This window comes from Ailuropoda melanoleuca, chromosome 12, assembly GCF_002007445.2.
Source record: "Ailuropoda melanoleuca isolate Jingjing chromosome 12, ASM200744v2, whole genome shotgun sequence".
In the NCBI taxonomy this organism is placed as follows: Eukaryota; Metazoa; Chordata; class Mammalia; order Carnivora; family Ursidae; genus Ailuropoda; species Ailuropoda melanoleuca.
This window is the reverse complement of record NC_048229.1, coordinates 78,596,242-78,619,150: the sequence shown is the minus strand read 5'-3', so window position 1 is coordinate 78,619,150 and position 22,909 is coordinate 78,596,242. Positions and strand designations below refer to the sequence as shown.

Genomic DNA, 22,909 nt, shown 5'->3' with positions numbered 1-22,909 from the left:
AGTTTCACTCACTGTGGTTTGATAAAACCCAGGCCAATAAGTCCGGGACACATGTAAGATGGGAAATCCTAAATTCACTGACTCAAAAATTCCATCTCCTTCCATCTGAAATGTGCTCTTGCTGGCCCTCCGAGGGAAGGAAAGAGGAGGAAAAGTCAGGCCCGTGTGAGTTCTGATGAAACCTGTCCTTTTGTTGCCCAGACAGCAAATGCCAAGTGTCCTGCATTCACCCCTTCCTCCAGCAGACGTCTGTGGAGCTGAAAGCCTGCTGTCTGCTCCGTGCTCCGTGACACAGGCTCTGGGATGCAGCAGCGAACACAGACTGAGTCCTGTGCTCCTTAAACATAGTGTCCAGTGGGGGAGACGTGCCGACCAAAGAGAAAAACTGGCACACACGTGTGTAAGAGCTCAGGAGGTACACTCGGCAGATGTGTGTTGTGGCAGCGGTCCTCCTCTGGAGTCTGGCCAGGAAGGGTTTCCCATAGGAGCAGCACGTAATCCAGAACCTGAAGGAAGCAGGAGTTAACCAGTCCAGGAAGAAAAGGAGCAGATGCCAGGCAGAGAGAATGGTGTGTGCAAAGGCCCTGGGGTACACGGGGGGGATGGGGCATGCTGGAGGAAGGCCCTGGAGCTTGGTCGGCAAGAGCAGCATAGAGACAGATAGAGCTCAAGGGGGTGCTGGACCAGCACAGTTGGAGTCCTACAGCCCACATGAAGGGTGCTGGTCCTTACCTGAGAGCAGTCGGAAGCCACGGGATGGATTTAAGGGATGGAGTGCCGCGCTCCTCGGCTCCTGAGAAGATCCCTCAGATCAACTTTCCAATGAAGACCTTGAATAATTGCTAAACAGAGGACATTTTGTTGTTCCGTGCAGACCAGGTGACAGGGGCCACTCCAGCAGCTCCTCCCACTTACCTTGAGAAAGACCCCTAGCACATCGGGGCCTGTTTCTGCCAGAGCATGGAAAGGGGTTCGGGAAACTGTCCGAGGGGAAGCCTGACAGACGCTCCTTCAGGCGACTCAGGGTGTTGTCCACAGTGAGGAGGCAGGTGATTGGACGGGTTAAGAAGGGCCCTTCAGCTCTGGGGTCTTCCTACCACCACCCGTAACTCCAGTCTCACCGTGACAGACCCAAACCGAGGGACAGTCTATGAAACTCCCGGCCAGCACTCCCCAAAGCTGTCGAGGCAAGTCTGAGAAACCATCCCAGCCCAGAGGAGCCTGAGAGACAGGACGACCGAACGCAGCGTGGGATCCTGGGACAGAGAAAGGACGTCAGCTGAAAGCCAGGGAAATCCGAGCGAGGCACGGACTTAGCTAATGGTAATAGATCGGCGTTGGCACGTTAACTGTACCAAAGCCCCGCACTGAGGGCAGGTGCTGTGACACGGGGTGTCTGGTTGGGGGGCCAGTGGGACCCCCTACACTGTCTTTGTCATTTCTCTATAAATCTAAGATGGCGTGAAGAATAAAGCTGTGTTGGGTGTTTTTCAGATGGCCAGGCCCCATCTTGAGAGCAGACTGTGGCCTGGACGGGGCACAGGACTGATCTTGGCAGGGGACACGCAGCCCTGCTCCGTGCGACGACCGTCGCGGGCCAGCTACAGGGGACGGTGCAGCAGCTCCGCACTCAGTCCGTCCTGACGTGGGTGGACCCACGGAGACGGTGAGTAATCAGTGACCGGGAGCCCTGCCCTGGGGACGGAGGTGGGGCTGTGCTGGAGCTCCCTGTCCACGGCAGGATGCCACGCCGCAGCAGAAAAAGGCCCCCAGGTCAGGAGACCCAGATCCTAGCGCGAGAAACGCGGCCTTGGCTTAGCGACGTCTGAGCTCTAGTCTCCACGCCTGCAGAGCGCGGGGCCGGCCGGGGCTGCCGAGTCTCGGGCTGTTACACGCGGCTGCCACGTTTGAGCGACGTGAACTATAATGTTGTGCTCTCCCAGTATATTCCGTGTATGCTCCGGGCCCCAAAGGAGAGTAAAGTTCAGTGCAGCACACCCCTGCTTTCCCGCAGCTGTGCGTTGATTAGCAAGCCGTGTGACCTTGAGCCAGCTGTGCCTCGGTTTCCCCATCTGTAAGAGAGGAACGACAATGAGAACGATCTCCCAGGTGGTTGTGCAGCCCGAGGAGGCGACACAGGAAATGCTCCGGTGTTGCAAATTGTCGTCCACGAGACCAAGAGCTGTGCGGACGGGAGCCTGTTTCGCTCGTGCGTGTAGACCCAGGCGTGGCACGTGGCTGGTCAGTGAGCGTCTCCGGGATTGTCCGTAATTAACCAAACATCTGAGGGAGAAAACGTTGAGTGTTGCGGAGGGGAGCGTGCTGTAATTAGCTGCAGGGCAGGGGAGGGAAGGAAAGAAGGCGTGTTTCTTGGAACTTGGGAACGTTCTGCCTTGGCCGGTGTGGTGGACAGTATGAAGACACCGGCCCCCCTCCTCAGAGCCCGTGGGTACGCTGGCTTACGTGGCAAAGGGCAAATAAGGTTGCAGGTGGAATTAAGGTTACTAATCAGCTGACCTTTAAAATAGGCAGAGTATCCTGACTTGAGGCCCGTGAGCCCCAATACTGGACTCTGTCCACAGTGTAGGAGAATACGCCCTGTTGCCCTGAGCCACTCCGTTTGCGGTAACCCCACTCCGGCGGCTGCAGGAAACGGGGAGGGAAGGCCAGGGCGTCGTTCCGCTCGACCGTGACGGGACTGGGGATGGCAGGAGCACTCGAGACGTTTCTGGGCACATGGGGGGACCGTTGCACTGCGGTGGTCACTTGACCAGCGTATTCACGGTTATCTGGAGGCGTTTAATCGGCAGGTGATGGGTCACAAATTCCAGGGTTCAAAAGTAGGGCAGTCAGAGAAAAACACCGCAAACCCCTGGTCCAAGTCCCTGCTGACCCCGCACTGCCCATCCAGACCCCAGAGCAAAGCTTTCTTGGAGGTAGAGAACGGTTCACTCTTACTTACCTGGTCAGTGTGGATGGGACACCCACTGGCAACGGCGGAGAAGCTCTCCGTCCCCGGTTTGGGCCGCCCAGGCTTCAGAGCCCTTCTGTGGCTGAGGGACTCTCCCATCCCGGAGCAAGGAGCGGGAAATGCTGGGTATTCGCTTCCCAGGCCCCCTTGTGGCTGGTGGGCCTCGAAACCAGCATGCAAGCCCACAAGAAGTGAGGGGCCGCTTCCTGGCCCCTGGTCCCCTTCCTCCACGTGCCCCCCACCCCTCCGGGGGTGCAGTCAGCAAGCTGCCCTCTAGCTTAGCTCAAGCGCAGGGGTGAATCCCTGGCAGGCCTGATTCCTGTGCACAAGGGCTGCACTGTATCTCCCACAAACACACACCAAGGGGCCCGGCCCTCCACAAGCTCGGGGCTAGGACCCGCCAGGGCCACACCGCTGTCCTCAGAGGCCCGCCTGCTGGGCCACCCTCTCCCAGGGAGATTGGAAAGGCATGATGTCATTATCACCGGTTGTAAGTGATCGTTGTGAAAAGTGCTCAGACCTGTCGAGGAAGAATGAGAAAAGCCAGCAGAGGGGACCTGTCCCCTAGGAACGGCAGAAGTGGTCCTGTGGGAAGGCGGGGCGACACTCCCTACCGGGACAGCCCAACAGTGCCTGCCTTTGCACGCAGTACAGCACTCCTCCCAGGCCACACCAGGAGCCAGGCAGTGCCGGAGAGCAGGGGGAGGCCCAGAGAGGCGATTTCTCTAAGTGGCAGAGACACGAGGCGGCAGAGCCCTAGTGCTTCTCCAGCTGGTGTGGGAGGAGAGGGGACCAGGTCTGTGCCTCGGGACACTTGGGGCTGCAAGCAGCAAACTCTGGAGTCAGGGAGGTGCCTGCCCTAGAAAACAGGAATCCTAGAGCTGGCGGGGAGCTGGCCCTCCCCTGCCACCTGCCGTCAGCATCACCCACAGGCTGGCAGCAAGAGGGAGACGCGCTTTCGTCACCTCCCCGGCCACAGCCTCAAGCCGAGGAAGGAGTGAGGAGACTCCCAAAAGCCCCCCGCAGATCACGTCTTCCCAGCATGGGCATCACCATCAGGGCCAGGGGGTGACCATCGCTGTCGTGGAAGGGTCAGGAATTACGGCTGGGTCTGAGTGGGGGACCCTCGCCTTGAGTCACACAGGGAAGGAGTAGATGCCCAAACAGAACCAGGGCCTGTGACAACACAGAGGCTGGGAGAGGGATGTCCACGGCCAAGCAACACCGCCCCGTCACTGGCCAACTTCCAGGCCAATTCTGCCCTGTCACCCAGACTTGGGTGATTTGCTTATATCGCTGAGTCTTGGTTTCTTCATCTGAGCAATGGGAATGACGTTTGCTAAGAAGCTTGGGTGGAACGGGAGATAGGAGTGGTCCTCAACAAATGTGAGTCCCCTTCCTAACCGGAAGATGCCCTCTCGTCCACAGGACACACAGTTACTCCCCTACACACCACGTCCCCCAGACAGCCTTCGCCATCGTCAGCATAGCCTGTGAGCCAGAATCTTGCCATCTGTTTCCTCCAGACTCGCAAAAGCTCTCTCCGGCCTGGCCCTTGGTCTCGGTCTCCATTCAGCAAGTGTTCTGGCCACAAGAGACTGTCCTCTGATGAGCGGTTCAGAGCGAGAACACAGGATCCGTATTAGAGGCACAGCGTGGGGTAAGTTCTAGAATATTCTGGCTGCTTCCAAATTGCTGACCCACTCACACGGCCATTCATATGGTGGTTCCTTCATCCAATACCCCTCGCACTCCTACAGTGGACGTGCCATGGAGTAAGTCGGGCACCCAGCTGGCAACAGGCCAGGTCTCCACAGTGAACACAGGCTTTTTAAAATCTCTTTGGCGTGTTCGAAAGACTCCTGTCTGAAATGAAACAGAAATTGTAAGCCTCATTTAGAAAATAATTCCTTCCCTCCCTCACCACCTACACACTGTGCCTACAATGTTTTTCAGATTTTCCAACTAAGAATTTCCTTTAGGTCAAGGCCAAGAACCCAGAGGAAGCTAAGGACAGCGTCTCGAGAAGGCCCTGCGCGCCCCGCGGTTTCGGGTGGAAATATGGTCTTTGCTGTGACTGCATCATGGTTGAATTTCACACCAGAGAAAGGAAGGACTGACTTTAACCTCAAAACGAGGAAGACCGTAACAGTCACACACAGAAAAGCCGTTGCCTGAAGGAGAAGCCGCCGTGGTAGGGGGTCTGGGAGTGCGTGGCAGCCACCCCCAAGGACAGCTGGAAGGCGGCCACCAGGCTGGCCACGCAGGACTGCCACGGAGGGCACGGCAGAGGAGGGAATGGCCGCGAGAACGTGCTGGCAGCGGCACGTCAGGAGGAAGTGGCTTCTGTGAGCCGTCGCCCTCACAGCAGGCCGAGAAGCAGAAATTTAACCACACAGGGGTACGGAGCTATTTTCAACCTTGGGGTTTTCACCCCAAGTCCCCAAAGTGCTTGGGCAGCCCAGCTCCCGTGTGACCCCATCAGGGCCCTGGACCCATGGGAAAGGACAGAAGAGAAGGCAGGTCTGAGAAAGACGGGCAGAAGGGCACGTGGGGCAGCAGGTCTCCACCTGGACCCTGGGCCGTGAGGCCACGCTGGGCCTGGGCTTCCTGTCTGCTCACGCAGGCTCTGTGTTTCCTCTGGCTGCGGTACAGACGACCCCATCCCTAGTGGCTGAAAACAGCACACATTCACTCTCTTATGTTCTCTGACAACACATAGATTCTAGAGGTCACCCGTCCAACGCGGGTCTCACGAGACTCAAGGTGTCGACAGGACCGGCTCCTTCCGGAGGCTCCCTCCCCTCCTCACACTTCCAGAGACCACGGCAATCCTTGGTCCGTGGCCCCTCACCATCTTTGAAGCCAGCAGAGTGGCACCGTCCCGTCTCTCTGGTCCCCTCCTCTCCCCCTTCCAGGACCGTGTGGGGACACCGGGCCCACCAGATCATCTAGGACCACCTCCCCATCTCCAGGTCCTCAACTCAGCCCCATCCTCAAAGCACCTCCCGCCAGGAAGGGAGCTCCCCCCCCAAGTTCGTGCTGAGCACTAACATGGATGTTTTGGGGGGCATCACCCGGTCTACCTCACGTCTCTTCCCTCTGGAACCTTCTAAGATTCTAGGCAAGGAAGATGAGGCTTCTTCCAAACTCAAGATCGACTACAATGGTGGCTGATGTTCATGGCGGCCTGCCCTCCCCACGACCGTGCTGACCCACGTGGCCTGCCCGTGCCCCGAGTGAGGCCCCATCCACGGAGGGCAAAGTCAGGCTCAGGGTGGGGGTGCTGACTGGTCTGTCCACGTTCATTCGGGAGTGAACAGCAGAGCTGGATCCTTGAACCCGCGTCCTGCCAGAGCCCGAGTCCTTGGCCGCCTCGACGGGATGCCGCTCTGGTGTCCCAGGCGGAAACCACACTCACCTCATCGAAGCGAGGTGGACCAAAGCTTTGAAAATCAAGCCTCGCAGCCCTAAGGGCTCCCACTCATTGCTGGTGGCCATCCAGAATGTTCGGCCCTTTTGGAAGACAGCTGGCCTGTCTCTCACAAAGCTGCACATCGGCTGACCCCACGATCCAGGAGCTGTGCACCCACATACCCTGCCACGGGAGCCGAGAACAAAGGTCCACGTGACCACCTGCACATGTGGGAGCAGCTCTGTTCACAGCTGCCGGCAGGACGAGGACCAGACAGGCCAGGGGCACGGAGCTCACAAGATGCCGTCCAAGCCGTTGAATGAGGACAGAGACTGGGCAGGAAAGGTCACCCTTCCTGCCGTGGGGTCCTCGCCGCCTCTCGCCTCTCTCCCCTCGGCCTCTCCCACCCTTGCCGTCGTGACCCTCCGTGTCATCATCTCCCAGAGCAAAGTTCTCCTGCCCTTTTCCAGTGTCCCGTGTGGCCCTGAGAGTGGGTAAGGTGAGGACGGGAGTGCCGGGAGCACACGCTTGGGCGGGAACGTGAGAGGACAGTACACAGCCCAGCCAAGCACATGTGCACAGGGACTCAGAAATCCCAGCACCGACATGTGCGTGTGTGTACCACAGCACGCAGTGCCATCCGTGACGGCCCAACCCTGGAGCCAGACTGAGCGCCCAGCCGCAGAAGAAGGAGGGAGTCCTGGTACGCTCACAGCCCGGAACGCGAGACCCTGGGGACGCACGTCCACTGGGCCAGCTCTCCAGCAATGGTGAGTGAATGAAGCCCCACGCACAGGAAGACAGCGTGTGACTGAGTTGTGCGTGTTCAGGGGCTGAGGGTAGTGAACGTATGTATAGAGAACAGCGGGGAGGTGGTTACCCGTGGAGTCCAGATACGCTGTCCCTGCAGCCGACGTGGTTTCCCTCGATGGGGGGGAGGAGGGTGTCGGTGGGGTACAGACCAGGTCAGGAGCCCGCAAATGCGAGCACGCAGGTACCCCGGGCTCCGTGTCTAGGGCCCTTTCGCCAAGCACCCTCTCTCTGTGGCTTCCCACCCATTTACCGGGGGGGGACACTGAGTCACACGGCCATGAGCCTGGCAGAGGGGGCAGGGCCTGAGCTCTGGTGCCGGCGGGTCTGCTGGCCTGAGAAGGAGGGAAGTGATCCCAGCCAGCATCACGCTCAGGAAACGAAAGGCACACTTTACGGAATCACCTTGAGTTTCAGAACGGCCTGTGTCCCACACCTTCCCCCCGAAACTTCCGAAGGATGGGCTCTTCTTGAGTAAACTGTCTTGGCTGGAAGTCCTGCAGCGCTCACTGGGCCACACGGCCGTTGCAATCCGTTGTCTACCTCGTGCACGGAGGCCCTGGCATGCATCCCCAGACCTCCAGATGGGCCCTCACCTGCCACATCCAGCAAGCCCAGGCCCCAGCCTGGACGCCTCCCAACTGGCTACCCCATCCGCCCTGCCCATCAGGGCCCGGACCAGCCCCATTTCTGTGCTCAGAGCCCCCAAGGCCTGTGTCTGTGCTGGCACATGGATCCCACGCTGCCTTGGAGCCAGGAAGCCCATTTCACCCTGGGGCCTGCCCAATGGCGAACACACCCTTGTGCATCGGGAACTTTGAGCAGGTGCCATGTGCTCAAGATCAAACGGAGAGCCAAGTGCACACTGTCCCTCCTTCGTGAAGATAAGCGTCTCCCCCAGGGCTTCACCTTGGCCCCACTGACGCTGGGGTCGGGTGACTCCAGTTGTGATGGGGGGAGGCCGTCCTGTGCACTGTAGGGTGTGCGTGGCACCCCGGCCTCTACCCACTGGACGCCAGCAGCCCCCACCTCTCCAGTCGTGACAACCAGAAATACCTGGTGACGAGAGCAGGGCCACGAATGCAGTGCAACGTGTGACACTTCTCAGACCCCAGCTCCCTCAGCCCTGGGAGGAAGCCGTGACCCCGAGGTGCGCCGGGAATGGTCCCAGCTCACCCCTGAAGGGGGTGGTATCGGGGGCCTGGCCGCGGTCCCCCATCCTGCTGCCAGTGTGTGGAGCGGTTTGGAGCAGAGAGGAGAGTCGTAGACACACACAGCCTTTCAGGACCCTCTCCGCCCAAGAACACAGGAACCTGGGAAAGCGATTCCTGTGCGTGAAGAGGTCCCGGTGATGACACGAGCAGCAGCCAGCGGCCCTGGGGAGGTCTGCAGACGGCCAGTCTCTCCAGTGCGGCCGGGTCGGAGGCAGAGCCTGGCCGACTGCTCCGGAAAGCTGAGATCAAGGACCAGACAGTGTTTCCGGCTTTGGGGGCCGTGCTGCGTCTGTTGGGACTGCTCGCCTCTGCCGCCGTGGCACCGAAGCAGTCGCAGGGTGAGCGCCAACGAGGGAGCAGAGCCGTGTTTCGATAAAACTTGACACCGACAGGCAGTGGGCCCGGTTCGCCAGATCCGCTGACACGTGGTCTCGGAACCACAGGAGAGAGGGCAGGAGCCAGGACTGGTGGGGCAGGGCTGTCACCACCCACAGAGGGGGCCCCCAAAGGACCCAGAAGAGGGATCGGTTCCTGCGCCCAGGAGCAGTCACGTGCAGACCGCGGCCTAGGGAGCGGCACGGCTGATGGGGCGATGCGGGGAGAAGACTGGCTGGACACACCCTGGCCTCTCTCCTCCCTCCCTCCCCCTGACTCCTGCTGGGGCTCCCACGGGCTGACTGCTGGAAGCCATAGGGCGGGGGAGCCTGCTAGCACTCTGAGCAGGTGGGCCCTCGGGGGAGAGGCCCTTTTGGGATTCTCTTTGCTCCCTCTGTCCGATTCCATGCCCACTGAGCGGCCTGCCGGGTGGCTGCCTGCACCCCCTGCCCCCAGGGAGAGGCTGGCCTCAACACGCTACCTCGAGCGCACAGATGACCTCCTGCCATCCTCGCGGCAGCCCCTGAGAGCAGCGCACGTACCCTCACAGCAGCCACGTGAAGTAGGAGTGACAGGTCTTTTACAGCCAAGGACGCTGAAATTCGGGGAAAGGAAGTCGTTTCCCCAGGGTTTCACAGCTAATCAACAACTCAGCCTGGATTTGAACCCTCAACCCGTGTAACTGCCCTTTGCAGGTGCACCTGGCTGAGAACTAGGCGCTTTCCCCCCTTCGTCCCCCCTTCCTCCTCCTCTCCCCTCCTGGCCTGCCACCCAGTCCCCAGGCTCCTGGCCTCCATCCCGTGGCCTTGTCTGGCCCAGTGATGCAACAGCCCACCCAGCCTTGCAGTTGAAATATTCCGAAATGTACAGTAGACGAGGCCATCTGCTTCCTGCAAGCATTGCTTCTGCCCCTGTCAGGATCCCGAGCAAACGTGCAAGGGCACCGAAGCAACAGTCACTTTATTTCTGGGCTCAAGATTGCTAACTGGCCCGATTGCTCAATGCTGGTTTGGGACAGCGGAGCAGGGGGGAGGTCAGAAGGAAGGCTTCTGCAGGTGGTACCGGAAGGGAAACGCTGAACGAAGGGTGACATCTGGGGCTGCCAGGCACACCGTGATTTTTGCCTCCAGCGGCGCTCCAAGAAAACAGCAGGGTCCCGCCCTCTTGCCTTTCTCTGAGAGAGGTTTATTTTCCAGATTCTTTGTTCTTTCCAGCTCCCTCGGGTCCTTACGATTTGGAAAAAGGAGAGCGTGCCCTCCACGAACCAGGTGGTGGGTGTGTGTGTGAGCACAGCCAGGAGCCGGGAGCTGTCTCACAAGCGTCCGGCCCGAGGACACAGCTCCACAACCACAGGCGACTTCAGGCTCCCTCTCCTCCCCTCTTCTCACCGTTGAGAACCCTGCAGTTGATGTGCGCAGCGAGCCCAGCCCACCCCTCGCCACCGCACGTGTGCTGAGACTCCCAGCGCTCAGGGCTGGCACTCGCTGTCCGCTCCTGGGCCCCCCCTTAGTCTCCCTACACATCAGCTGAGTCCCCCTCCAACGAGAAACAACATGTCTAGAAAGGGGGGGAGGTGGTCCTGAGTTTGCAAGGAGCCCTCTCCCTGGGGACGGGGGAGGGGAGAGGTCTGTGAACCCTGCCGTCTCTAGTGCCTCCGTCTGACCCCACAGAAACCTCTCAGCCCTCGTTCTTCCGTATTTGACGGGAAGGAGGTGATGGGAAGGGAGCAAATGTGTCTTGAGCACCTACTATGTGCCCGGCAGCTTGGAAGACCTGCCTCCTGGAGCCCTTCCCTCCCACGTTGGCTTGCGACCTGCTTCCACCACCAGAGCGCTGACCTGCCACATTCACACATCGGCCGCTCACTCCCCAAACGCCGGCCACACACCCCTGCACGCCAGGCCCCTTCCAGCTGGTCCTTGCCTCTGCTTGAGCAGATTGTAAATAAGACATGATAAGAGAATCAACAATTGCATTATAATTATTTCCTTATTTATAGGATTGTAACATAGTTTTAATCATTATATAATCATTGAATAATTACTGTTTTTATAAAGTTAAATAATTCTAATGAGTTAATCAAATAATTATAGAATTAGATAACTATACATTTTATTACATTAGTAATTAGCAAATATTTGCATATAATTATAGTTAATATAAATAAAATTATTTCTTAGACCTATTAAGTCTAAGACTTATCAAAATTTAATACTAAAGTAATTGCATGAATGATAAATATAAATATCCTTTTTTTAGTATTTGCCGTGGCCAGGGGCGGTTGTGAGCCCTTTATCCTCGCAGTAGTTGGTATCATTACCCCTGTTTTACAGAGGAGACTGAGGAACAGAGTTGAAGTGATTTTCTCTGGGCCACACAGCCAGTAAGCTGAACCCTGGGACGTCGGCATGTGTCCCTCTCCAGAGAGGTGACAACACTCCGTGGAGCTCCCAGCATCCCCAGCACGTCCCCTCGCCTTTCCCGCTGCAGTTATGCCGCCGACCCCCGTGGCCAGCCCATGCGACGGGAGCCGAGGCTTCTCCGGCCGCCGGAGCCACGTCTTCTTGCGCGGTGGAAAGTACCAGGTCCTGGCCGCCCCTGGCAGCGCCTCGACCGGCCCGGGTGGAGGTGGGCGAACACGGGTCTGGCCGGTCCCAGCCCAGCAGGCGCCGCAGAGTCACGTCCACGGGCTTCTCCTGGCCCCTACCGGCCCTTCCTGACGTGACCCCGCACACAGCCGCCTGACCCTCCATCCTTGTTCCGGCCCTGCTTCTGGGGGAAAGGCAAGCGGGGTCCTGCACGGCTTCTCAGGGACGGCAGGCCACGCCGGTCTGTGGCTGNCGCACACAGCCGCCTGACCCTCCATCCTTGTTCCGGCCCTGCTTCTGGGGGAAAGGCAAGCGGGGTCCTGCAAGGCTTCTCAGGGTGCGGCCCGCACGGCGGTCCGCGGCTTTGCTGTGCTAACCCAGCCCTCGCGCAGCCCGCAGATGGGAAGGCCGAGGTACGGGGACCCTGCGAACCCGGCCTCACTCACTCGGCGGCGGGTGGCAGGCCGGGAAGCTCAACAGGCCGAGCCCGGCCCCACAGAAGCCATCACCGATGGCCTGATCCTTTCTTCGGTCTCCTGCTCTCACGGACACGTTTTGGCGGAGGCCTCGCAGCAGGGTGACAGCTGCCATGTTGTGAGGAAGCCCCAGCTACACGGAGAGGCCTCCCAGCCCAGGCCCTGGATGTGTGGATTAAAGGCCTCCAGATGATTCCACCCCCGGGCACTGAAGTCACCCTCCGCTGCGTGAGTCTTCCCAGCTGACACCCCAGACTTTGCGGAACAGGGGAAAAGCCAACACCGTTGTGTCCTAAATCTGGCCCACAAAATCCATGAGCAAAATTTAAGTTTGAAGGTCATGTGAGGGTGGCCACCCCATCCCTGGCAGCCTCCGTCCAGATGGAAAGGCAGCCCTACCAGAACAGAGAGCATTCTCCTCGTGATGCCTGAAGTCGGTTCAGCTGGATGAGGCACGTGTATCCCTAGACACCTTGCCAGGCACGTCAGATCAAGTAAGTTTGGAAAATGCTAGATCCGGTGAGTTTCTTACCATGAGTGAACTTGAATGTGCCCGTGTCCTAGAGGGAGATCGAGATGACGAGTAGGTCAAGACATTTACTGCTCCCCCACCTGCTTTTAGTAAAAACAGCCACACTCCCCACTGAGAAGCCACCCCTTCTCCTCCCTCAGCCCACTGAGCTGTTAAAATTATAGTCATTAGTTATAGACCATTCTTTAGAATTTCTAAATATTTCTGAGTAGTTGAGTTGCAAAACTTTCTCTTGTGGAGAGTGTGAGTCACTGGTACAAATGACTTCTTCCTGGTTCCCACCATGGCTGCTTTGCAGAGAGTAGCTGTCTCAGCAGCACCCAGGGGCGCCGGCCCATGGCGCCCTCCCGGAGGACTCCGCTAGGACCCCAGGCAGGCCTGGCAGATCCTGGGGATTCTTATCCCAGGGGCTCAGCATCTTCCTCCATCTGGACACTACAGAGGAAAACCAAAATTTTCCATCCCAGATGGATTTTGCAAAAATTAGCGTAGCAAGGGGCAGTCACTCAGCAAGGGGCAGTTGAAATATCTTCACTTGTGTCAATGTTTCTAGAATACAGAGAATGAAGGCTGCTTGTCTGACCGAATGTCTCAGGAGCCTGGTCCCACGGGCTGCCCTTTGGTCCCAGAAGCTACTTGTCCAGAGGAGGCCCCACATCTCAAAGGTCAGTCACCTCTGGGGCCCTAACGGCATTTTCCAAACTCCCAGCTATTCCTGCGGCATCTCGTCCCTGAACCCCATCCTCCCTCCTCTCCTTCGAGAAGCTGAGGGGGCAGGTCTGCCAATGGTCTGCACGGGTGTGCTGAGCTCTGGGGAGGAGCAGACTCCCTTAAGTTTCCACATTTGGCCCCGAATCCACAAGCAGAAAAGGGTTTGCTGATAAACAAAGTTCCTGCTTGCGACATACGGGAATTAGTGTGACTCAGGAGGAGATGTCTAAGAAAGCTGGGGGTTAGCCGGCGGGCGCCGAAGCCCGGCAGCCAGGCCTTGTCAGAAAAGCCTCTCACACTGAGCTGTCCCAGGCCACGAATGGCCACAGCGCACCCCACATGGGGACGTGACTTCACTCGTCTCTGCGCGGAGGATGAGACGGTCCCAGTGCCGTAGGTGGAACACGTCCCCTGGGTCGGCTGTAGGTGGAACACGTCCCCTGGGTCGGCTGGGACCTGGGCCCCCCTGAAACGGACTGATTTGTCCTGCTTGTTCAAAAGGGATGTCCCATGAAGCAGCGTCCACGAAGACCAAACTGGGTCCCTCGTGTCCCCGCTGAACCCCCTAAGGACCCAGCACAGTAAGTACGTGTATGTACCCTCCACGCCCCCACACCCCCCTCCGTCAGCTCAAACCCCAATGGGCCCCTGGACTTCCAGAAAAACTGAGCATGTCCTGCTGTTCCTCCAGAAACTGCTCTATGATCTGCAAACCTCTATACGCTTTTGCCATTGTTTGGGGGATGAGTGAAAAACAAGCAAAAAATCCTTGAACTCACAGTGCAGCATTAATTCCCCCTTAAGAACCCAGAATCAGGTAAAAATGAGGAAACATTTTATAGTGACTTAAAACACAGAGCATGAATCAGCTTTTTAAAAAGCACTTTATTTTAATGAAGAACAAAAAAGATCAATGTTTTAAGTGGATACAAAAATAAATATTCATTTACCATATTCAAGATCTATGCTTTACCATTTGTTTGAGCTGGAGACCAAAACCCACTGTTCTGACATAATTTCAGAAAACAGATGGAAAAGCCACTTTTGCTGAATTTCCCTATATTTTCAGGTGAATTCAAACAGTTCAAGGGACCAACGATGACAAAGCCTCGGTCCACACACCACGCCTCCATCACCTTCACGGAAGCGGTCGTGGGGAACGGACGTTCTTCGGCTTGGATTTTAAGTCAGACTCATGGTGACAAGGCTGCCAGGTTAGCTAAGGGGGGGCAATCCTGTCCCCCAAACTCCAGCTTCCCCCACTTCGCAAAGTGCACGTCGACAGGTAAGGCCCCTTCCTGCCCTTCACGGTGAGGCTGAGCCTGGGCCTGTGGGGACCAGGCTGGGGTACAAAGGGAAAAGAATGGGGCAAAGACTCGTCCCCACCCCCCAGAGTGTGGTAGGAGAGCCCCCGGAGCCCCCACAGCCCTGCCTGGTGTCCACACTGAGCGGGGAGCTGGCTCCCCAGGGGCATAGGGCAGACACCTGCTCTGTGCCCGCCTGGCTGGCCGGCCTCCGTCCGGCACATCACCCAGGCACCGATGGGGAAGAGGCACCCAATGGAGCAAAATACACATTTTTTTTTTCCCGGAAAAAAATGTTCAAGTGCTTTTTAACCATGAAAATGGTTTTAGAGCCGTTGTGGAGCTGTGTTGTGCACCGCAGAAGGTCAGCTGACCTGTCCTCGCCGTTCTGACACGTGTGGGGGCAGTAAGTGCATATTCTTCACTAGCCAACAGCCGAAGTTCTTCTGGGGCTCAAACTGGGAAGGCCCCCTTGGGGTCCCCCCATACTACTCGACCCAATAGAATTTGGTATGGCCCGAGGCCACCTCGGACCTCGAGGAGTCCTAGGGAGGGGGAAGGCATTGTCCCTGCCATCCGCCCCAGGACCAGGGTGGCGGTGACCTACTCCCCAATCCGCCCGAGGCGTGCACCCACGCTCCACACCACCGGCTGGGCTCTGGGTGCACAGAATCGAAGGCACAATCAAAATGCTTGTACAGATCTACCATTACTTTTTGAATTTGTGGTTTACAGCCTGCTCACTTTATAAAAAAAAAAAATGCAAAGCAGTTTACAGTAGGACAAGTAAAGTATGCATATTTTTAAAACAGGTCAAAACCATTTAGAAAGAAAAGAGCAAGGGATCAGGGAATGATTTAATTAAATGAAAAACAAATTTAGCTCTAAGCTTCCGGGCAGTAAGGCCCACAGGGAAGATGGTCACGGCACCAGTTCATCTGCTGGGGGGCAGGCCTCCCACAAGCCCCGAGTCTTGCTTTCACTTGCTGAAGGGAGGCTGTTATCTAAGTATTTCTATATCTTATTAATACGCTGAAAAAGTAAAGATACTCCACGTGGGATCACACATATGAAATCCTGAAGCTATTGCTCTAACACAAGGGAAGACAAAAAGCAGCCTTGTTCTGACAAGATGACCTTCTACTCCAAATCTTTTTCCTGGGGCGGCTCTGTGCTAGTAGCCAGTTATCCCCAAATGCTGGAAGAATCTAGCAACTAATGATAATTAGGGGAAATGCGGGAAATAAATGTTTGAATCACAGGTTATAGTTACAGCATCCAGATCATCTGGGGACGTTTCCATGTTTCAGAGCCGCACCAGGCTCCTGTTCCGCTGCAAAGGTCAAGTCCTCAGGGAGCGCCCTTACTGAATTAAGAGCAGAGTGAAGCATCCCGCCCCAGGTCACAGGGATCGACATCCTTAAATAATTACGACAGTAATTGTAATAGGGAAACGCGAGATGTGGGCAGGATGGGGTGCCCAAGAGGCAGGCTTAAACCGTGATCTGTTGGTTTTCTCTGAAAAAAGGTCTCTGGTGTGAGGCACAGATGTCTGGAAACATCCGGAAGACCTGGTCTGGCTGGGGGTCCTCGGGAGGCGGCACCATGGAGCCGGTGCCGCAGGTCTTCCCAGCTTCCTCCACCAGCTGCCGGACATAAAGCTGCTCGATCTGGAGGGACGGGCACAGGTCAGACGGGGAGGTGCAGGCGGACCGTCTCCCGCCCCAGCCAGATTCTCTGATGACCCAGCCCAAAGTGCTCACCGAGAACCTCCACCTGAGCCCCGAAAAGGCAGGTGCAAGGGACGGGCAAGTGGCATTCCTGCGAAGACTCCTACGTACTCTCCCACTACAGCCCACACTGGTAGCCAGTGTCCAGAACTCTACCATTAGAGTTTCATTCCTTTGGATTAAATAAGGGCTTGAAAAGCCCTAATCTGTCTCTCAGACCTTGAGGCAACTGAATCTTACTAGAAAGAATCTTGTGAGAAAGGGTGTTTTGACTTAAGGTAGGGGGAGAACGCAAAGACTGTTAAGAGTCGTGGAACAGGAGAGGATGGCTGAGAGGTGGCAAGAATCCACTAGCCCCACGTGGATGTCTCCCCCAGGCCTGCCTCTGTCCACAGGTGGAGTCCCCCACTCCTTGCTACCTGTTCCCCAGCCCAGATATAAACGGAGACCCGAGGAGTGGGCCGGGAGCGTTTACCTGCACGAGGATGAGTTTGGAGCGTAAGGGGGTCATGTCTGGAAACTCTTCTCCGAAGCACAGTACTACCCTGCCGTCGGGAAGCCGGCTCTGGTTGTTGTAGNGGGCGGCTTTGGGTGGGTGAGGACGCCGGGGGGGGGGGGGGGGGGGGGGGGGGGGGGGGGGGGGGCTCAGTACCCTCTGCCCCAGGGGGGCACCCGGGGCTTTCACACCTGAGCTCAGGGCCGCCCCGACCTTCCAGGAGGAGCACCAGGGCAGGATGCTAACCCGCAGCCCCATGGAGCAACAGCAGCTCCCGCACAGCGTTCCCGTGGGCGAGCGTGGGCGGAGGACCCAGCACGTACGAGGTCACCCTGTCTCAGAATGTGCACCTTGATCCCCGGGGACCTTGCCAAAACGCGGGTCTCGCCCTGCAGGCGGGGGTGGGGCCCGCGCCTCTGCATTTCTTACCGGCTGCCAGGACCTGCGGACAGTCCCTGATGGAGGTGCGGGAGTCCTTAACACTCCCCACAGCCACTCAGGAAAGGAGCTGTGTCCGCACCCCCGTTCTACACACAGGTGCCCCAGGGTTGCTGGGCGAGAAAGCACAGAGCAGGACCGGAACTGCCACCCCCCCACACATGCACCCCGTGCCCCCCGCTCCTCGGGCTCAAGGGACAGACCTCGGAAGAACTGGCTGGTGTCGAAGACCTTGACCACCTCGTCGCGCTCCAGCTTGTTGGGCCGGTCCTTGCAGAGCACGGCGTTGCCGCTGCAGAACACGCGGCCCTGACACAGCCGCTTGACCAGCACGCCCTGCCGGCTGCTGTGCAGAAGCACGCCGCGCTCCAGGTGCCCGAACAGCTTCCGCGTCACCTGCCGCTGCCGCTCGCTGGGGATGGCGTCCGCCGGCGGGAAGCGCACCAGCTCCAGGCCCTCGGGGCCGTACAGCTTGGCGCCGGGCGGGCCCGGCTGGCCCAGCGACAGGCGGCAGCCCTCGGGGCAGCTGGTGGTGGTCTGGCCCACCAGCTTGCCCCCATAGTAGAAGCTGATGACCATCTGGGAGAAGGCTGCGGGCGGAGGAGCACAGGTCAGGGGCCGCAGGGAAGGGGGGCCCGGTCGTCTCTGTGCAGGGACAAGGCTGTCCTTTCTCGCAAATGGGAGGTGCCGTAACTCCCCTGGGGATTCAGGGACGTTCATGCACCCTTCTAGAAAGCAAGTGTTTATAAGCACGAACGAACCCAGGGAATTACTACAGAAGCCCATGACTCCGTATAAACCACCACTCCGGCCCACGCCCATCTTCTGGCGAAGGTCACGACGACGGGCACGACATGGAAGATCGTGAAACTGCTCCAGGCCCCAGACCCTGCTGTGCCACTGTTGGACGCTGTCCTGTAAACGCCTGTCCGTCTGACACACCGGATATACTGCGTCACGCGCTACAGGACCGCGGGGCCTGCTCCAAATTCCCAATCGACGCCAGTGCCAGATTCGCATTCCTGGGCAAAGATGCCATCCTTTTCTTGACAGATTCACAGTTCCCTTGGGGTGCCATGGATTTTGAAACATGAATCTCTGCACAACCCTTCATCTACACCTATTCTCTGAAGAGTCTGAAAAGCGTTCAAATGCAGTCAGCGTTTCCCGAACAGGCCACGCTGAGGACTGAGGGAGAGCGAGGGCGACGACGGCAAATAAATGGAAAGACGATTCCAGGCTCTGGTCCCCAAAGCAGCAGCCCCGGCTTAGTGCCGACGGACCCGGACACCAACTCCTGACAAACTCCTTCTCAAAGGGAGAAAACGGGCAGGTGGGGCCAGAATTTCTGAAGCCTGCAGCGGGTCCTCAGAAGCGCCCCTGGGCTCTGCTGAGGAATCGTTTGCTCAGGGGCACCCGGGGGGCTCAGTCGGTTGAGCGTCTGCCTTCGGCTCAGGTCATGATCCTGGGGTCCTGGGATCGAGTCCCTGCTCAGCAGGGAGCCTGCCTCTCTCTCCCCCTCTGCCTGCCACTCCCCCTCCTTGTGCTCTGACAAAATCTTTTAAAAAAAGAATCATTTGCTCCATTGAATAGTAAGATTCCCTGCGACCGTTCCCAAGCTCCATTTTCTCCCATGTAGGAGTTAAACGGCATTCTAGAATCACGCCAGGTTGGAAGCGTCAGGTGTTCTGGTCCAATTCACTTATGTAACAGGTGGGAACATGGATGCCCAGATGGGGTGGGCCGGCGTCTGACCTCACGCCTTGTGACGCCCAGCTCACCACCCTGCCCCCGTGCCGAGTCTGTACCACCCGCACCTCGTCCTGACACACTCCACTTCCTTCACTCCAGAACTATCCTGAACTTTGTCCCAAAGAAACACCCTGGATGACTGTCACCACTCCACACCTTTGCCCTGTCGCAGCCAAGGCTGACCTCACAGCAGCACCTCGCGGCCGGGAGAACCGGCTGCTTCCAAGGGAGCAGCGGACAGGGGCTCCCCAGATGCCCGGGCGAAGCTCTCCCAGCGGCCACAGGGCCACAGGGCAGCAGAGCTTACGGAAAGTTCAAGCTGGCAGGGCCTAAGGAGGACCACTGCACCCGACTGGGGAGCCGCGGAGGAAAACCCACGACCAGGACCGTCTTGTGACTCCAGCCAGCCCTTCTGCAAGCCTCAGCAGCCCCCACAACCTGTCCTGCCCCCCAACAGCCACCCACCCACCGGAGGACGGCCCCACCACAGTGACAGCATGGCAACAGCGCCAGGAGCAGAGACACTCTGACGTGAGGGCCGAGCTGTGTGACAGGAGGCAAGCAGCTTCACCGCCCTGTGCCTTAGTTTCCCCGTCAGCAAAGCAGAGATGACAGTAGCGCCCACCGCCCCCGGCCGAGGATGGCACGAACTCATGTTTGCACTTGGCGCACGTCAGCAGCCCACGAGCAGCTACGACTAGACAAGTCAGGGGAACAGGACAAGAGACTCCTCAAGTTCTAAATCCTAATTCCCGGTCTACGCACAAGATCCCAGGTGCTGTTCCTGGGCCGCCAGACCTATCAGCACGCTTAACCCTCACAACAGCCCCATGAGGCACAGGCGACTCATGAATACACCATTTTCCAGGTAAGGAAACAGGTGTAGACGGGTTAGACATCTGCGGGACGGCAGGAGGGCTGAGTGGGGGAGACTGGATTCCCTTGCTCGCCAGCAGCCAGCTCTGCACCGGGGTTCTTCAGCACAGTGCCCCATTGTTCGAGTTCAGACCCCACCTCGACCCCCAAGCGTCGTGGACACAGCGAGGTCCACACTGGCAGCCATGGGCCCATCCGGATCCCCCCAGCACACTGGGGCATTGTTGATGCGGGTCTGTGGCCAACATCTCACTTGGGAAGTTTTCACACAAAAACCTAGGCTTCTGAGCTCTCCAGAAAAACGGGGAAATCCAGCCCAGTGGCGTCTGAAGGCCGTGCCATCCAGAGTTCCCTGCCACCCTTCACCAGCCTGGTCACTCATCACTTCATCCCTGTGGCATGGAGAACAGGGGACCCCTGCCATCGACTTATTTACATGGGGGGGGGCGGGTGACGGGAACAGAGGGACCAAAGTCTACAACTTCTAGAAGAGGGTTTTGGGATTTTCTTCGCGTGAGGCAGTGCTATGGGTGGCTTCACCCGCTCTCTGCTGGGACAGCTCTGGGGCAACTAAGCACACTTCCTCCTCACCCAGATGCCTCAGCCCTGCCCCCGGCTCCCCGCCTGCCCCCAGAAAGCACAGGTCAGCAGACTGCCTGGGCCACAGCCCAGAGCTGACTAGGTCAGAGGCCTGGCCCCGTGAGCCAGGGCCTCTAGGAGCAGGGCCACTGCTGTGCAGGCTGGAGGCAGCCAGGTGCCTGGCTTTGACCCCGGGCACCTGCTTACCAGCTGGGTGACCCTGACCAGCAACTGAACCTCTAAGCCTGGGTTCCCTCCTCTGTGAGGCGAGTTGTGACAGTCCCCAGCTCGTAGGGCTGCTGTGCAGGGACACCTGTGCTATGATCAGGAACACTGCTGCTCTGTCATTTTCTTGCCTGGGGGGGAAGCTGCCTCCACCACCCCGAACACCCGTCCCATGGGGGCCTTGGTCCAGACACCTCTCTGAGCCCCATTTCCTCCTCTGCACCAAGAGAACTTCGGTCCCCCAGACCTGACGTCCTGTGGTCCATCCTGATGAGACAGGCTGTTCACTTCTCATAGAACCAACAGCTGTTGGGGAAGACACTGGCTTCCTTTGCCCTGAAGATGCCGTCAGTGAGCCAGACTGCAAATTCCAGGGGTCACTGGCAGGATGTCTGAGTCCCCAGCTTAAGTAGACAAAAATGTACCAGAGGCCACCTCTGACCATGAGGGCAGGAGCAAGCATGGGACAGCCCGAGGCCATATCCCAGCTCTGCCGCCCACAGGCTGTGTGACCCAGGGCTTCTGAGCCTGTCAGTGGGGACAGTAACAGCACCCCTCTACAGGTGAATGGAAGGATGAGATGTGGACATCAAAGTCTCAACACTGATCCTGGCATCTAGTCAGCATCCAATGTCAGCCATCATCATCATCCCCACCATCATCATCATCATCCCCACCATCACCATCCCCACCATCATCACCATCCCCACCATCATCACCATCCCCACCATCATCATCCCCACCACCATCCTCACCACCATCCCCACCAGCAGCAGCAGTACCATCATCACCATCCCCACCTTCACCAGTAATTAGTACTGTTAGCATTATGAACTTGAGTGTGGAACAGAGTAAAAGAAATGGACACTCAGGACAGATACTGGTAATGTTTGTTGACCGATGATGTCCCTACCAGAAACTTTAAAGGACACTACATTTAATCCTCACCACACTCCAGTGAGGTTCTGAGTGGCTCAATCACTCTGCCTGGGGTCACACAAGAGGGCAGAGCTGGGCCCAAGCTGTCCCCACGCTCTTGCGCCTGCACGTTACACAGAAGGAGCTCTTTGGCTCTGTCTGTTGGTCTAACCCGAGAAGAGCCTCAAGAAGGCTGCCCCTTGCTTGCTCCAAAAGCAAACACTGAGAAGGAGGAATCAGGGGCCTGACTTCTGACACCGGATCGGCTCGTCCATGGACCCTGCAAGCCCACACAGGTCCTTTGCGCTCTGCCTTCAAGGAGCACCCGTGGCGCACCCCGCCAGCCCCACCCGGAGCAGCGCCATACCTGAATGGTGCGCGTCGTAGGCAGCGTACCCCGTCACCAGTGGCAAGCCTGCGGGAGAAAGAGCAAAGGAGATTCAGACCCCGTCGTGCGTGGGGAACCAACCCAAATGCTCCCTCTCCAGAAGTTTCTTTAAAAGCCACACACGGTGTGCTCCCGAGTTCCTGCCATGGGCTCTGCTGAATTTGGGATTCCCACTGCCCCAGCACGATAACCCACGTTTCATAAACCAGACCTCAACTCAACCAGCAAGAAGGGGAGGAAACGTCCTCTGTGCTGCGGGATTTCTGACCGAGGGTCAGTGTGATGCGCTGGGGCCCCATGTCCTCCCACCCAAGGGCCTGCTCCCGAAATATCATGGACTGTGTGCCCACCATCCAGGCCTTGTCTCCAGAGGGGAAACCGGGACCCGAGCTGCTTGCTTTCCCCGAGGTGTCACCCCAGTGCAGAGAGAGGGGGCTCGCCCAGGGCCCTGCAGGCAAAACTGCCACCCCACAGCCTGGCGACCTGTGAAGCCAGTTGGCCAGAGTCACCTCCCAGCATCCCACAGGGGAGCGGTGGGGGACAGAGACTGAAGGCGGAAGCACAGAAATCCGTGCTCTTGAGGAGGGTCTTTGGAGTGGGAAGTGGGGAGGTGGGGGGAGGAGGCATGAGAAGGTAATAAATGCATGAATGTCTCAGTCAGCCCCATAACCCCTTGGGACAGGTCCTGGCGTATCCATGGGATGAGACGACTGAGAACGGAGTAAGTTACACAGCCTCCTCCGCCATGGGCTTCAAATCCAGGGCTCCCATTGAGCGACCGCACAGTCCTGGCCCTGGTCCCCCTCCTCTCCTGCCGCCCAGGGCTCCCCTTGGCTCTGAGAGGTCCCTGAGGTCCTAAGAGAGTGGCTGGGAGGCCCACGTGGCAAGCTCGAGTGTGGCCAAAAGCCCCGTCTCCCCTCTGGTCTGGGAGGGGTTTGCCACCGCAGCTCGGACCCTCCCAGGAGTGCAGGCGGCAAGCAGACCCCTCCTGGGGGAAGGGTCCGTGTGCCTTTCTAAGAGGCCATGGGGGAGGGGGCTGAGTTACCTTCAGTAAAATGGGGATCACTGTAGTCCCACAGCCCACCAGCCCCCGCTGCCTGAAGGCGGGGAG

The 22,909-nt window shown here is 58.1% G+C and overlaps 1 protein-coding gene and 2 long non-coding RNA genes across 3 annotated transcripts in view; 2 read left to right on the top strand and 1 right to left on the bottom strand.

Annotated features, from left to right (window-relative positions):
* The first annotated feature begins 57 nt into the window (after positions 1-57).
* LOC117795264 lies at positions 58-10,696 on the top strand. Its single transcript, XR_004619177.1, has 7 exons — positions 58-1,323; positions 1,495-1,666; positions 2,015-2,241; positions 4,400-4,631; positions 4,954-6,885; positions 7,014-7,156; positions 10,000-10,696. It is a non-coding gene; the product is annotated as an uncharacterized LOC117795264 (long non-coding RNA).
* A 1,004-nt stretch (positions 10,697-11,700) lies between these two features.
* LOC117795265 lies at positions 11,701-13,667 on the top strand. Its single transcript, XR_004619178.1, has 3 exons — positions 11,701-12,343; positions 12,935-13,046; positions 13,594-13,667. It is a non-coding gene; the product is annotated as an uncharacterized LOC117795265 (long non-coding RNA).
* Positions 13,668-13,957: 290 nt separating this feature from the next.
* IRF8 (interferon regulatory factor 8) overlaps positions 13,958-22,909 on the bottom strand; it is an 18,984-nt gene continuing 10,032 nt past the window's right edge. Inside the window, exons 5-9 of the mRNA XM_034639044.1 lie at positions 21,778-21,825; positions 16,954-17,650; positions 16,814-16,863; positions 16,602-16,711; positions 13,958-16,066 (exon numbers count right to left, since the gene is read on the bottom strand). Coding sequence (XP_034494935.1) covers positions 15,890-16,066; positions 16,602-16,711; positions 16,814-16,863; positions 16,954-17,650; positions 21,778-21,825 — 1,082 coding nt within the window. The 3' untranslated portion in view covers positions 13,958-15,889. The remainder of the gene's footprint in view (positions 16,067-16,601; positions 16,712-16,813; positions 16,864-16,953; positions 17,651-21,777; positions 21,826-22,909) is intronic.